Raw genomic sequence first — 17467 nt, forward strand, 5'->3', positions numbered from 1 at the left:
AAGTATTTTTCTAAATTTATTACTATTCCAACGGTACTTTTCGCACCCCTTAAGCGAGCACGGTCACTTTAAAAGTATTCTTCCACAAGCCGGAAGCACCAAACACGACTTTTATAACCTTCAATTGACAAAATGTCTGAATATATAAATTACTGTTATATTTCTTAATCATCGAAATAATTATACACTAATGTCTCAACTGTCCCTTTTCGAATAGAAAGCAGTGAAATAAAAATAATAACTTGTAATATGTATAGGAAAGACGTATAGTAGAATATCTCAGTTTACAGTCACATTAAAATAAACTTGTTTCTTGTTACTTAAACATATTCCTTATTTAATTTTGCTGTCCTTTTGTTCTTTCCATAATTCTTAACGAGTAACATTCTAGTATTAGAGAAATAATCAATGATACAACATATTTGTACTCAAATTATAACTTAAGTTTACTATAAGTCAGTATTGGAATCTTTATAATTTTTGTGTTACTAAATAGTTACCTCTATCTGCATCAGACATTGGTGTGAACACAAGAATAGTATTACATAACATGCAATTTAATGTACCATTTGTATATCTTTATAAATTGTCCAATCATATGAAGGTATTAATATTATAAACATGTACATTAACAATTAAAAACTTATATATTTAATTGAACATTCCTAAAATTGTCTTACTTGATTAAAAAACTAAATGATGAGAGTCTAGTAACTACCATTCATAACTATGGGGCCAAAAGTATATTCAAGAAGATTAAATTATTATATTCGATGATAACAAAGAATCAGCACAGATATTTTCTTGTGTTACAAATTTTTAATCATTCTATCTTCTGTAAAGTATTGGATGGACGAAAACCGGTATCAATATATGTGCATTTAATTATATTGGAAGTATGATCATAGAATCCAAAACAGCCTATGAGGGTGAACTCAAACTCAATACGGTATGTAATATAAAATATATAAGATATTGGCTTGGAATAGAAGGAAAAGATTCAGCCTACGTGCGACCTGTATTCCAAGATTAATGGCCCAGATTTCCTTAAGATAATAAGTATCTTTAACTCATATCGTGCGCAAATATTTATTTTTGTAAGGAACATTTACGGCTCGTATATTATAGGATTGAAAATCACGTCGTCTATTAACTCTTGTATACTTGAAGGATGCGAAATTAGTTAAAGTTGAAAATATAAAACTGTTATTCTATACCTAAATAAGGAGGAAGTCCAATCTAGCATTATCATAATATTATCATCACGTCCGTACGCTATCTAAAAACATTATTTACTTTTCAGAAATAAGTAATGTAGATTAGAAACCCTTACACTTTTCCACGAAGTAAAAAGAAACAGATTTTCGTTGGTCAGGTGAAACATCATTATTTTCAACTAAAAGTATTATTAATATTACATAAATTATTACATATATAAGGGTTCTTTGTTTGAAATTTATTTTTGACGATTGAAGGATTGTGAAGGAAACATGAGTTTTTCCGGACATTTTCCATCTTTAAGTTAAACAAACAAATCAGTAACACTACGTTTCGAGATCTGCAATCTAATCTCTTCTTCAGGTAAATAACTAACCTAAGTAGGTGGTTGATTATGCAGACGTATTGTGATCTGTATTCTGTAGTTCAGTTTTAATTTAAAATCAGATCAGGATGACTATTTCAATAAAACGTACAATAAATTTGGTGCTTACCTCAAAACGACTCGCGAAAAATTTTAAGAAATACGGCGCACTGCAATTAACTTTACTCACGAAAAAACCAAAAGAAGAGCGAAAATTATGAGCGGGCGCTTAAATACTTCCCTTTCCAATCAACTTTGCAGGACATCCGTGGTGCTCTTTCATTGGTCCAGCTGTATCAAACCAAGAGAACAATACTCGCAACAAGACAAGTTCTAATCAATTCAAGGGAGTCAACCTGCCTTCCTAACAATTTAAAACTACCAGTACTAACTTGCCAAAGGATTACGTGTTCGTTTTTACTCTGACATTTCACAATCTAATCTAAAATTAAGTCCCAATATTTCGATCCCAAAATTTTTTTTTAATTTAAGTTTTAATAAAAAAAATAAATCAATGTAGCTTTAAAAACGCTACATACGACAAGATCAATTATTGTTCATTATGTATTATTTTATTACCTAACTTATTCCTTACTTCTGTGCCGTATACATACTTGTTAGTAGTGTTGTAATAATGAATATAAAAGGGCATCGTTTTCTGAGTAAATCCTTTATTTAGATTTCCCTCATTATTATAAATGAATGCACTCATATAACACACCACGTAATATTAAAGTGAGCATATCAAAGCATCGTTCACTAAAAAGTAATTATTCTAGTGCATTTAAATATTGTGCTTTTTACTTATAATATATTGATACATATTTTTAGATCGTACATTTTGTGAAATATGTAATTAGTTTCGTGTAGCCATTTATTAACTTCGAATTTTATTAACTGTTATGGTTTGCTACTTTGATTGGAGTAGCTATTGTGGAAAGGGTTTATTCAATGCTGATGTTAAGTTCAGTTCCATTTCACCTTCCCTTAGTCCAGCATCGGAAATATGACCACAGTCACAGACTTTATTCCTGGAATCTGGAGCCCACATCTGTCTGAAAAAAACCTTGAATCTTTACATCGCTTTGACACATAAACTCCAAAAACAAGATTTCAGACCCTGCACTAAGTGAAAGTTAAAATAGAGCTTAACTCGACATTTACACTTAGATTAGAACAGGATTATTAAACATGTCATAGCAAAATCGCGGACATCAATTACACAGTATCTTACACAGAAGCTTTGTATAGTATAAGGTTTACAGGTATTTATTTTCATCTCTGAATAGTGAGGTTTCTAAGATTATGAATTAAAGTTCATCTTTGAATGGGAATATAAAATTTACTGCAGCGTAATTATACAATTATCTAGCACCTAATATTGATCCAATACAAAATAGTTTATATATTACTAATGGTGTTTAACGCCATTTTAGGTTATAAATATTTAATTGATTTTAATCCCTTTATTTACTTCGCCTATGTTGACTTTCGGTGCTAGAACACAATTATACACATTTATCAAATTTCTATAAACTGCAATTCCCTCAATTAATAAAAATATCGGCGGAAAAATATATTCTCTTCCAAACTGCGCTAAACGTGAAGTCTTTACTTTTAGGTTATTGTAGTGTTTCTATACAGTTAAATTTTAGTCCATAAATTATAATTAATCGTCCATTTAAATGAAAATATAAGAATTTCTAATATGATATCATCATTAGTTTTTATAACTATTTGAAAATGTTTATACTGCAAGTTTTTTTTTATTTCAATGAACATAGGGATGGTTGTCAATAACATTAATTATAATATTTCTCTAATTGTATTATATTTCTATTACAAACTAAATTTGTAATATAATTTTACCCTTAAAAGACATTGTAGTACTAATATACGCTTGTACTCGGAATATATAAGCTAAGTATGTCTCTGTTGATAGATAAGTTTCGTTTATTTTTGGTTCGTAGGCCAAGTGCCACTATTTAAGGTATTAGGATTGGGAAATCTATCCTTAACACAACGTTTAGAGGATTGAGATCCATCTTATTAATACCTCCCCCCTACTGACGAAAAGGATAGATTTCAATCCTTGAACGTACCTGCAATGGATAATTTATTATTTTATTGCTATCCATGCAATCATTTAGTTTACATCTTATATGTCACATTTATATTTGTATCAAATTATTTTAATAGTTACTTCTACAAAACTAATCTATTTTATTACCATAAATAGTGGCGCTTGGGCGAAAAGGCAAAAATTTATTTCCACAAATTAGCTAATTATCACTATGTTTATTAAAATTACAAAACCGCAATATTAACAATTTTTATTGTAATATTTGTACCTAAAATTTTGTATTTACATTACATTTTTGAGTATTAGGTATACATTGACACAGTACCAGGACTGAATGTCTCTCACATATTAACTGTTAACCAATAAGAAATGGCATAGCAAAACCAGCTATCCTATTCCCAGAACTTCCTAACGAGCTTTAGTTAGACTAAACAAACCCTAATATATGCTATATTAATCATGGTTGTTGATGATTTCATGTTGTAAGTTCTCAAAATAACTAGTAATTGAATGTTTTATCTGCTTTACAATAACTTTAATTGTAACTTTAAACTGTCGGGGTCTTATAAAATAATTCGAACTTGAATTGGCTACAAAATTTGATAGGGTAACATTAGAGAACTCAATTTTGCGCCAGTCTTCTTCTTCACATAATATCGTTAAAATGAGATATCACTTGCTATTTAAAAATGATGACTTATCCCCAAAATACCCCCAATTTCGGTAAGGGCAGTGGACAATTTTCATACATCAAAAACTCCTAGTTGGTCATATAAACATTCTCCGAAATGAATCACTCCATCTTTATTATTAATAAGAAAATTAATAGGGGGGGGAGAGAAAAGTAACTTTAAATACACCTGGTATTACATAGTTCAGTGCTATAAATTTGAACGATAGTGCTGCAGAAAATGTTGGATCCTTATTAAAAGTTATATGAAATATGATATAAACCACATGCGATTCAGAAATCGTATTAAACAACAAAAATTCTAAATATGTTGAATTACAATTTTGTCTCAGTTTAGACCATGCTTTTTTGAACAATAGATTGTATATTTGTATTAGCCTATTAGTTTAAGAGCTATAGAGTGTTTGTTCAAAATGTTATTTGTTTTGTTTTGTTAGAACTAATCAAACAAGAGTTTACTGCATAATAATATTAATAATATTAGCCAATTATTACAAACCCAAACCAATAATTAATATTTTCAATTTTGTGTTTTTGGAAAAAACTGAATATTAGAATTGTCAAATTAAACATAGTAAGATTTGTTATAGGTACAATTAAATTACAATTTTATAATTGTATTGGCACTTTACAGCCACGAGTGTTGACAAAATTGTAAGTCATAGAAATTGTTCAGCCGTACTAACAATGGATCCTGACAATCATTTTAGTAAAAAGGCGGTAGTCTACTGTACAATTTGTAATTTATACATTGCGTATAATATAGATTTCATAATAAGTAGTATATTAGTATCTAGTATTTAAAATAAAGTGCGTGTAGTTCTGATTGAAGAAGTGGATATCTTTAACGTCTTGTATGGAGAAGGGTTGTATATTAACTATTGAAGCACAACATGTGCATTATTCTGGTACAGTACTGAATTTGACATTTCTGCTTACAGGTATTTGATTATTATTATTCCCTCTCACACTTTTAGATCTAGAAACATCCGCATGAGTACGATCCCTTGCCAACCCCTCGTCAAAAGAAACCCGTGAGTTGGACAGTGGGTCCCAGACTGAGCCCTTGGGCAAAGTTTCCGCTTCTTAAGAAGTAGATAAGAAATTGCCTCGACAGTTTTACGACGTAGACCTATAGTCCGTTCACCGTAAGGTGCTACCCTCGAACGCGGGAGTTAGTCTTGGAATCGCGGGTTCGATTCCCGCGCCTGACGTTAGAGATTTTCGGGTCTGGTGTACCCTTATGAGATTCACTAGTAAAACCAAAGGGTAGACCCACCTTAAATTAACGATGGTTTGCTTGGGTGGTAATTGACAGGGGCAAGTGATTTTCTTATATAAGTGTACCAGGCCCAAAACACGCTTTGCATCTTTTGTCTTTGCTATTTAAAAACACACTCGATTTATGTTTATTTTATCCTCTACAAGGCATTTATTATTGCATGATGGCTATAATAATAGAGTTTAAGAGTTAACAAACAAGTTATACTACAACAACACTCAAATTTTAATATGCAAGTTCAGGATGCATGTTATATGAAACTCACGATGGGGAAAAATGAGTCGTAAATTACAAATTTTCCGGTTCTAGGGTTAAAAATGGATTTTTCCATAAACTGAAATTCTCGCACACATTCCAGTTTTGCTCTACTACGCTTATGAAAGGAATGAGGAAAAAGTATTATAATAACATTTTTTTCATTGTTTATATACTTTGAAAATATTCATTTTTCTCCTTTAAGTGGAATTTGTGTACGACCTTCACCGTAGCGTAGTGGCTGCGGCTCTCTGGCCGAGATGTCATTAGTTCGATTCCCGGAGAGGAAGATAAATATTTGTAAACGGGTTTGGACCGTTTTCCCTTAAAGATGTTTAATATCGTTAATTAAATAACAATGTCATAGAAATAAACCCCTTAAAATATAAAATAAATCGTAAAGAGATCCTAACGTCCACCACATTACAATATTTAAGGAATGAGGCACCAATTCAACATTACAAAAGTGTGTGTACATTTTATAAAATTACCACAGAGGTGTGAATGTGGTTTAATATCTATTATATTTAATACGTAAATATAATAGATGCGTAACTTTAGTTGGTTATATAAACATTCCCCAAAGTGAATCACTCCATCTTTATTCATAAGTTAATATGGGGGGAGGTGTGGGGGAATTTTAAGACACCTGGTATTATATTTCAGTGCTAGAGATTTGAACGATAGCGCTACAGAAAATATTGATCCTTATGCAAAATTATATGAAACATGATATCAACCGTATGCGAGCATCATGAGCAGATGTTATACTGATTTTTATTTGTGATCATGTATATACTTCTGTACATGTATATACTGTATTTGTTACTTCTTACATTTTAACAGCATTTCTCAGCAGAATAAGCGAGATTATTGTTATGATTTGATACAAAATAATATTTTAGGACACAACCATGAGGAACTTAAGAGTGATATCTCTTTTTAAAATTTTGCTTGGGACAATAAGAATCAAATCACTGAAAAGACGTCATTCTGTTTGTTAAGTTTTACAAAAGAACTTTAATCATTTAGATTGAGTTGTTCGTAATAAAATGAGCCCCATAATTAAATACATCTGAGGCATAATGTCTAGTTGGTGTTTTGTGATAGTACTTACAAAACTTTAAAAATAATACAAAGATATTCTTTTTAAGGTGAGAGGAGCTTAAATGAACAGTTCAACGATCCTAACCTAAAATAACTCCCGCAATCTGTTTTAGGCTTCAGTTAAAACATAACATACAAATTTATAACATTACATTGAATTTAATTTATTAATTTATTTGCTTTAATTCTCTTTTTTGTTTTATGCTCTCAATGTAACATCAATATTAGCTTTGAACAAACAACAGGATTATGAAGGACACGTGTTATACTTATATACTACAACAGCAAACACATGTGAGTTGCTTATCTCCCCTCTTCTTTATGTATTCAATTCTAAAAATTCATTATAAGCAAGTAAAAATTTAAAACCTTCAAAAAAGTTTATGAACATAATAAAGTCGAAATTGGCAACAAAAAGGTACGTGATAAAGGAAAAAGATACCAGATACCCATTTCCAAATGTTGCATTGTGTTTTTATCACAATGATTACAAATGCATGCAATCAATTTATCTTTCCTTATTGTATGCTTGTAATTTGAAATTATCACTGATATTCATGAGATAATTTATAAAGTCATCCTGCCCTATATTTCGGCTTCAAGCAATTCTCAAAGTGAAAAATACAATAAATCCATAAAGAGACTAAAGATTGAAAAACCTGCTATTTATAGTAGCGGACCCTTACAAAATAGTCCAACTCTTTAGCCTACGGTCCCATCACGGTACAATTTATTAAACCAAGCTACTGTATATATAATTAGCATAGTAATAACTGGTATCTTTGTGGGCTATGCGTAGTGTCTGGACGAAATGTGAAGCCATCAATCACTAAACTTTTTGTCTTAACTACGGTTAACCTTGAGTTGTTCAACATCTCAAACTCAGCTGCTCGTCAGCTCGTCGTATATCTTGCATCCTCTGGCTTTACATTACTTAGATAAGGTACAGAATGTATAATTAGCGTAGCATGAACTGGTATCTCAGCGGGGGCCGCGTAGTTTCTGTAGTAAATGTCAAGCATTTTTAGTAATTATATTATATATGCCCTTTTGTATATATAATACAAATAAAGTCATTTAAATTTGAATTTGAAGCCATCAATCACTGAACTTGTTGTCACAAGTACGTTAAAATGAGTCGTCTGCATCTCAGACTCAGCTGGTTGTTAGCTCGTCGTTGGTCTTGCATCCTCTGGCCTTACATTACTAAGATAAGGTACGGAATGTATAATTACCATAGTGTGAACTGGTATCTCAGCGGAGGACGCGTAGTTTCTTGAGAAAATGTGAAGCCATCAATCACTGAATTTTATGTCACAACTACGGTTAACCTTGAGTCATGCAACATCTCAAACTCAGCTGCTCGTCAGCTCGTCATATATCTTGCATCCTCTGGCTTTACATTACTAAGATAGGTACAGAATAAATAATTTGCCTACTATAAACTGGTATCTAAGCGGAGGACGCGCAGTTTCTTGAGTAAATGTGAAGCCATCAATCACTGAATTTTATGTCACAACTACGGTTAACCTTGAGTCATGCAACATCTCAAACTCAGCTGCTCGTCAGCTCGTCATATATCTTGCATCCTCTGGCTTTACATTACTAAGATAGGTACAGAATAAATAATTTGCATACTATAAACTGGTATCTAAGCGGAGGACGCGCAGTTTCTTGAGTAAATGTGAAGCCATCAATCACTGAATTTTATGTCACAACTACGGTTAACCTTGAGTCATGCAACATCTCAAACTCAGCTGCTCGTCAGCTCGTCATATACCTTGCATCCTCTGGCTTTAAATTACTAAGATAGGTACAGAATAAATAACTAGCATACTATAAACTAGTATCTAAGCGGAGGGCGCGCAGTTTCTTGAGTAAATGAGAAGCCATCAATTATTGCACTTGTCACAACTACGGTTAACTAAGAGTCGTCAACATCTCAGACTCAGCTGCTCGTCGGCATGTCGTTAATCTTGCATCCTCTGGCTTTACATTACTTAGATAAGGTACAGAATGTATTATTAGCGTAGTATGAACTGGTATCTCAGCGGAGGACGCGTAGTTTCTGTAGTAAATGTCAAGCCATGAATCATTGAACTTGTTGTCACAAGTACGTTAAAAATGGGTCGTCTGCATCTCAGACTCAGCTGCTTGTCAGCTCGTCGTATATCTTGCATCCTCTTGCTTTACATTACTAAGATAAGGTACAGAATGTATAATTAGCGTAGTGTGAACTGGTATCTGAGCGGGGGACGCGTAGTTTCTTGAGTAAATGTGAAGCCATCAATCACTGAACTTGTTGTCACAACTACGGTTAACGATGAGTCGTCAGCATATCAAACTCAGCTGCTCGTCAGCTCGTCGTTAATCTTGCATCTCTTGCTTTAAATTCCTCTTAAATATTACGTGCAGTTCGAGCAATGTAAAATAATAATCTTTATTTTTGGTTTAACTTACTATTTGTTTTAAGAATGTTGAATAGAATAAACTATTTGTAGTTTTTAACATAACCTAACTTTGAAATTTTCCATAATATATGTTTATAACGGCATATTTATAACGTGGGAGGATTTATCATATACGTATCATTAGCTGAGTGCAAGCGAAGTCTGTCGTTGAAGGGGCTAGGAAAATTTATTTCTGTATATCTTTCCGCACGATGTCTTTAGAACAAATTTACCTACAGGCCTGAGTTTATATTGAAACTTAAATTGTATATAAGTAATATCTAGTTTGGCTGAGCTTTAGCGTATATTTTTGATACTGATATTATGCGTAACCATGATGGAAACTAAACAATCTCAGATTAAATAAATTTACAAACTGTATACAATCATAATATGGTATTTATATGTGACATAGTAACAAACGTACCCTAGTAAAATGACCAATAGACGAGAAAATATGGGTGCAAGTCTGTTACGCAACACTTTGTATAGTTTACTGTTAACTTGATATTTCTTTAATTTATAATAAATTTTCATCGTTGACTTAACAGTTGACTGCTTAAAACAATAATGTCACTAAGGGAAATCTAATTCTTTTTTGGGAATTCTTCTAACTCCCAAAGTTTAATCTCCCTCTAACAGGCAGGTGGTTTACATAGTTTATGTGTTAATTGGCATTGAATTAGTGTGTAATATGTTTTAACTGTTTCATAAATGGTACAGAATTTTGTTATTTGTACGTAACTTATTCTTGACTTTGTACGTGCTTAAAATTGAGGTGTGCCTAACGTTGCAATTATTTCACAAAACACTTTTCTCGGAAATAATGGCCGGTGTAAGTACGTGTCAGAGTAGGAGCGTGATGACGTCACGAGTGGTGCCCAGTGTCAGTCAGACACATTGTAGGTCACCAAGAGTCGGCGAGGGCAGGGAGAGGTGTGTGTGAGTGCGTGTGTGAGTGCGTGTGTGAGTACGTGTTGTATCGACCTCACCGCACATCTCGTTCTCACCCGCCGGCTGGTTCTACTGACTAGACCGCATATTTTTAATGAAAAAGGGGGTTGAGAGGCTTAGCAAAGAAGCTGACATCGCTCTTACGTCATAGTCACCACCCCCACACCCCTCGACAGCATCCAAGATGGCGGGTGTAGCATCAACGTAGTGCCGGCCACGGGCGCTAGGCCGCGCTGAACACCACCTCCCGGGCGAACTCAAGCAAAATAGGGGTTATACTTCGGTTCAATGCAATTTTTATGTGAAATCCTAGTTTAAATTTCTGTTTAGTGAGTGAGACGTGTCATATTTAGTCTATTGATTATTTAAAAGGGCAGAGTGAGTGGTGGCGAGCAGGGATTTCTGTGTGTGAGGTTGGTATTGCCGATCTGATTGTAGTGTTTATGTTGCTGTTGCTGTGCATTTTATTACTTGATAAATACGCCCTCGAATCGCACCAGGATTATTCATAATTATCGATTCATGACACTCGAGCTGGATCATATAATTATTCAACATTATTTAGTATTTAATGCGTTGAAAATAATTACGTTCCAGTCCATTCTCTCTCATCTAGGATTACTGTTCAATAAATGTCCGGGATATATTTGATCCCTGATTAAAAGATCAATTAGCATCAAATCATCTGTAACACCTCAATTAATTATCATTGCAGGGGCTTTCTTTATACCAAACTTCTGGTAAAAATAATTTTAAAAGGTAAACTTTCGTGATCTATTTTTAAATAAATATAAACAACATATTTTTATCATGCTGGTATTTGTATTTCCAGTGTTATTATTTTTGAAACCAAAATATAATGATTATTTTAATACTATTTTAAAGACACGTAAGTTATTTGTAATCGACTTTCAACAAAATTGCGCGATGCTCAAAACCCTTTTATGAACTCTTCAGGAACTATTCCTAGTACACTTGGCCGTGACCTCTTATTCTCGTTTTTGTTATCCCTATCCAGGACACTTCCGGCATTCTTAACCTCAAATCAGACGGGTTGTACAAACCTATGCACTCGTTCCATTCATTTGTAAACATATGTTCTATTAGTTTGATCCTTTAACGATAATTAATTTTATAGCTAAATTATGTTCTAGTAAAATACATAAATAATATACTATATATATGCAAAGAATATTTTTTTAATAATTTGGGTTTTCTAGTGATCTGGGTTTTAACTCAAAACTAAAACTCTGTCTAGAATGGTAGGATTCCAAATTATATTGGCAAGACTAAAATACATATTTTATTCATGCCTAGATTTAGATGAACCCCACACAGTGATCCCAATATGCGACGCATTCACTTGTAGCCCGAACACTGAAAGCTTGAGCTCGAGGGTCCCCGGGGTCGGGAGACTCAATGTCCCGAAGTGCTCGGTAGAACTGCAGTAGTAGTCCCATGCCTTGTGCCCCAATGTGCTCGTGATGAAGACTCCATGTCACGTGATCGATGTCGTCATCACCTCTGCATGAAGGGACAAATGTGGCGGGATGGGGCAGGATTGGTGCATTCGCCGGAAGCGGAAGCGTGATGGGAGCACTTGCTGCCCTTGCAGCCCCAACCTTCGCAGCGTACAACGGTACTGTATTCGTAATATCATAATATTATCAATTTGTGTGTTTTATAAGAACAGTAGTGTAAGTTGAGAAAGTGTTCTATCAGTTGATTATACCTAACGATTGTTTTCAAGAAACGGCATCTTTGTTGAAATTGACAAATTTCTGTTTGCAATTAACGTAACACAATATTTAATATATATCTTGATATCAGTATGCAACCAGTTAACTAATGTGTTTTTATAATTTAATGTAAATGATATAATGTATCTCTAGGAATCAATACGTAACTTATGTACACTGCTGAAGTCCCTTGTAAAAAACAAAAAAGTTTAAATACTTTGAGGCCTATATAATACTGTACTCCTTCATTTTCTTCAGAAATAAGTAAGAGATTTTAGCCTTTACGAACTGTGGATGTTCTGTTCAAAATTATCAAGGATGACACAATCAATTAAAAATAAATCAAACTTGACAATGTTTGATTTAATTCTTTACTATTTTGCTTGTTTCATGGTTCACCTTACTACAGCTTAAACATTATTTATAAATAGTTTTTTTGCACTTTTTACAGAAATTAATTGTATTTGACCCTCAAATTCAGTGGCTGAAACCTGGGATTAAACCTCGATATCAGCCGTCGCGCATCATTTGAGGCCAGTTGTTATGAATGAGTGGGAAAACTTATACCTAAATATAATCATTTATCTGTACATCAGTGTACATCGAAACCATTTCTGATCAACCCCTCCAAATTAAGTATATAGCAAGTACGTTTGTTGGTTCAATTCTATCGATTGTTCGTGATCGTAGGAACGCAGTAAGATGGCTTTAGGATTACTCACATTCACCTACTTCAGTGTTTATTTCTACTCCGGTCACTGTTGTAAATAACGTTGCTGTTCTTCAACTACCATATCGTTTAATAAACTAGAGTAATTCCTATAAATAAACAATTATATCTGTCGATGTCTTAGAAATTGCTTCCCTGGTATTCGTGTTCTAAATAAGATTTTAGACCAATACCAATATGACTTGGATTTGGAGTTATTTTGACGATCATCCGTAAACTGGAGTGACATTATTTTAAGCTTTGGTTAACTAGTTTATACGCTAGTCCAGATTTAGGAGGATGCAGTGAGAAATAACGTGAATATTGATATGGTTCATAGATTAACACATTTCGTGCACGCCTATCCAATCGTACTAACTTCTAAAAATAAGAAAACCCAGTATGATTGAATTCTAATTTGTCACTTTGATTACATTTGATTCACCTGAATACCAATAACAGACCACAATCTCATTTTCAGGTTGTGTTGTAAGTAAGCATCATACGTCAGTTCCAGAGTCATTGATAATCCGGCAGATATAGTGATGACTGAATTAATCAATCAACACAATCAAACATGATTAAATTCATGGTCGCACTAGACAGTCTTTTTATTTAGTAGATTTGCCAGACATCGCAAAAATATCCTATATTTAAAAATATACGGGTCTTTGGCGGAGTATATAGAATATATTTCAAACGCCAAGACCTACAGGTAGTAAGGGAAACAAGGTAGGAACCTAAACTTCGGTGCTTAGATGAGACTCCGTGGTAGGGAAATCTTAGGTATTACATCTTGAAATAATAAAGAAGGGTTATCCACAATTCTTAGGTATTTCGAGAAATCGTAAGGCAAAGAAATAACGGAATTTCACATGTATGGCAAGCTAAGTTCAATTCGTGGTTAAATTCGTGTTGCAAGTGTGGTATCTGTGAGGGAGAGCATTTGTAAAGTGAGTAGCTATGATGCAGGATTGCAGTAACTCTTAAAAGCTAGGTATACATAATGCAACAAATTGGACGTAGAGGCCATAAGAGACCTGGGCACATAGTAAATTAAGGCACAGGAATATGAACCCTTGAAATTTACATCCATGGGATATTTACAGATTGGAATACACAAACTTGTGATATGATAAATTGAGGATAGCAAGAATCCGATGATGTAGGTATTCAAGCTATAGTAATGTTGAGTAAATCTGTTTCAAACTCTAAAGAGTTGGAAACACTAGCTATAGCGAGTAGCATTAATATAGTGGATTAAAAACCCAAGGATTGTTTATTGTTGTGAATTCAGTTGTTGAGCATATGAGACTAAGCAACTTGAGTACCAGTAACCAGAGCTTTAGAAATTCAAAAAAATGGCGACCAATAAACTTGGAAATTAGCTGAACCGTGCATCAAAGACATTGAACTTGAAGTTGATTTTAGAATAGGTTGAAGTTTAGGGTTGGGTTAAGCAGAGGAAAAATATAAAGCCTTCAATGATTATGAAATAAAATTTTAAATTGTGTTCTTTTTTATCTTTGAATTCATTAAATAGCTTGACTTATTTATGTTAAGGTTAAGTACAGTTATTATTGGTTTTCTACTATATGGATTTTTGTAACATACTTTATTTATTAAACATGCAATGGCATGGAACAGCACGAGCAATGTTCTTCCTACAGCAAACAAGCTGTAGCATCGCTTCCTGGTATCGATTGACTGCCAAGTTAGTTCAGCATTTCCTCATTAGATTGAGCCTACAGCTCGAAATGCGCTCTCAAGACACCGCTTCTGCATATTTTATTTAAAAACGTATAAAGTAGCTAGTATAAATTTTTTGTCTGTTTAAGGGTTATTGTAGGTGTTTAACAACCTCTAATTAATTTTGATATTTAGCGTTATTTCTCTTGCCAAATATTTGCTAGCTTCTGAAAACAAACTAGTAAAGTAACTCATCACTAGTTGCAAGTTATATCATTGCCTAGTACTAGTAATATCATGAAACTGTTTTACATTGAATGAATTAAATTCGTGTACCTGTATTTCTATTGTTTAATTTTTATACATAGTTCGTTAAACACATTTTACATCACGTATTCTATTATTGTGTCCAATTTGTAGATAGTCATGGAAATGCTTTACAATATGGTAAGCATTAATAAAATGTAGAATTGTTATTATAAGGAACATAAATAATTTAAGGTGAACACCCTTAATAGACCTACTTATTTATAAAAAATATGAAACATATCTACATGTTTAAGGCTTGCTATGAGCTGAGAATGTTCCCTTTTTAATATTTCAGTTACCCATTTCTTTCTTACTAAATGTGTATATATATATATATATATATATATATATATATATATATATATATATATATATAGTCTCTTAGAGCAGTTTCAAAAAAAAACTACTATTGTTTAATGTACAATATTTCGTTGTAATTACAACTGTGTCAAGTACACTTGTAAAACATACACAGAATTAAATAAGCAAACAAAAGAAGAAACACCTGATAGTAAACTTTCTAAATATAAATACAATTTTGACATGTAAACAAGTTTTGATTAGTAGTTAATTACAAAATAATAACATAATATAATATAATTTTGAATTTAGGTAAATTTGTATATCAGAATCTAAGGATTCAAGTGGAAAACAAATATGGTTGTTTCGATTGTAATATAAGTTGGTGTGCCAATTCATTATTCCTTAAATTTAAATCATGAGGAGAGCTATTTTCACAAGGTGTAATTTCGCTTATAGCTTTGTGTTTATAACAATCCTCAAATCTTTTGTTATGTTGAATAGCGTGTTAATTAAAAATTATTCATCGTTGTGATTAATAGATATGTTTTTTAATGAGATAGTCTCCTTAGACTCTCCATGAGTGTAAGTTTTGGAAGCAAAGTAAATAATAATTTCTATAATAATAAATTGTGTACTTATACATTTTTCAGCCTGTTACTTAATTTCATAATTTGGATTGTTGTCTAATTGTCTTTACTAATGTATATTTTTTATTATTGACAAATTGTAGTGCATCCAAAATAACTTGGATCATACTTACATTTTTATTTAATTGGGGGTTTTCAAGTCATATATGTTATCAACAGGAAAACAGGTATAGCTTAAAGTGAAAAAATAGGCCTAAATAAAGTTAACCTACAATGGTTGGCCTAAGATATTTTTAACTTATGAGATAAGTGAGGTTTCAAAAGTTGATTTTTCTTTAACTAAAAGGAAACAAACTAGGAAATTTAAGTAGACATTATTTTTACTCGAGTTTAAAAGTGAGGTCCATTAGCGCTAAATAGTTTTGAAAATTGATGTTATAAGTTAAATAATTCAAAACATAAATATGAATACAAAAAAACTTTTGACGTAGTCAATGTTTTGCAGTAAAATTACAAAAAGCTCAACTAATTTTAATATGGTTTCGTCATCCAAAATTTCTTATAATCGATAAAATCTCTCTGCAGCCAAATACTTAAATGGATAACACATTTATTACATTGTACATGAATGAGCTTCTTACGAGGGATATAAGGTTAAGATTATGTATACATTTTTTAATGTATATAAACACACTAAAAAGATTTGATTATTTCGTTATTGTTCCATCTAAAGGTTAAGGAATGTGCAGATTAATCTTAAATTGTAATATATATTATTTTAATTTTAAATGATTTTAAAGCATTAATAACCCATTTCTACGATTTCCCATATTTTATTTTCGTACTGTCGTCTAATCAATAGGTATTAAAGTGTAGAACACTTATAGGCCTTATCTAAATTATATGATTGTATAGGTATTATCAAGTTTCCATTAGAATCCTCGAGCAGTGACGAGACCGTATTACAATTTGGGTAGTTTTTAACATTAAATTGATAATTTTACCATTGATTGTCTACAAAATGTCTTGCCAGATATTGTATAATTTAGGGTGATTGCTGTATTTGTCTAGACAACAGACCTCACTGGCACATTTCATGAGTATTGCGTGATAACATATGGCACTGGCAGGTAGACAGCAACAACGTAATATATGTTTGATTAGCTTAGTTACAAAGACAATTTCCTCTACGAAAATTGTGGCAATATATTTGGCTATATTTAAAATTATGGGGGTTACCCAACTCGGAATTCTAGGAGGATTTCTACAAAAAGATTACAGTTTAAAATGGGGGGAAACCAGAAACGTTTGCAATAACCAAACTCCATAAATGTCCATAAATACCAATAGTTAAATATGTCAAGTTAAAAATATAATTTTGTAGGTACTATCAGCACATTTGTATAATCGTGAATATTATCATATAATACGGGAATAACTATTACCTTTGCACACTTTCAGATAGAATCGAAAGAAAAGTCTTCATTCAAGTGGTCAACTTTTCGTAATTAAACCTTTGATATAATACATTATTTGGGTCTGTTCTTGATCTAAAAAATTTTAATACCGCTAATTATTTATCGCGTATATTAATACCTCTCTAGTTTTTCGACACCATACGAATGATCGTAACACACATGTATGTTTGGCCAGAACCATCGTTTCAGGCCGACACATTTATATATTTGTGTTTCCAAATTTGGTCAAAAAATAAATTAAAATGAAAG

General features: G+C 32.4%; 1 protein-coding gene across 3 annotated transcripts in view; it reads left to right on the forward strand.

Annotated features, from left to right (window-relative positions):
* LOC124357879 (cAMP-specific 3',5'-cyclic phosphodiesterase) overlaps positions 1-17467 on the forward strand; it is an 809095-nt gene that overhangs the window by 243177 nt on the left and 548451 nt on the right. The window contains exon 1 of one of the 3 annotated variants that reach the window (XM_046810019.1): positions 11940-12043. The exons of the other annotated variants lie outside the window; for them this stretch is intronic. Within the exon in view, the coding sequence (XP_046665975.1) occupies positions 11955-12043 (89 nt within the window). The 5' untranslated portion in view covers positions 11940-11954. Of the gene's footprint in view, positions 1-11939; positions 12044-17467 lie in introns of those variants that run through there. 3 annotated transcript variants of the gene reach the window in all.

The sequence above is a fragment of the Homalodisca vitripennis genome, chromosome 1, assembly GCF_021130785.1.
Source record: "Homalodisca vitripennis isolate AUS2020 chromosome 1, UT_GWSS_2.1, whole genome shotgun sequence".
Lineage (NCBI taxonomy): Eukaryota > Metazoa > Arthropoda > Insecta > Hemiptera > Cicadellidae > Homalodisca > Homalodisca vitripennis.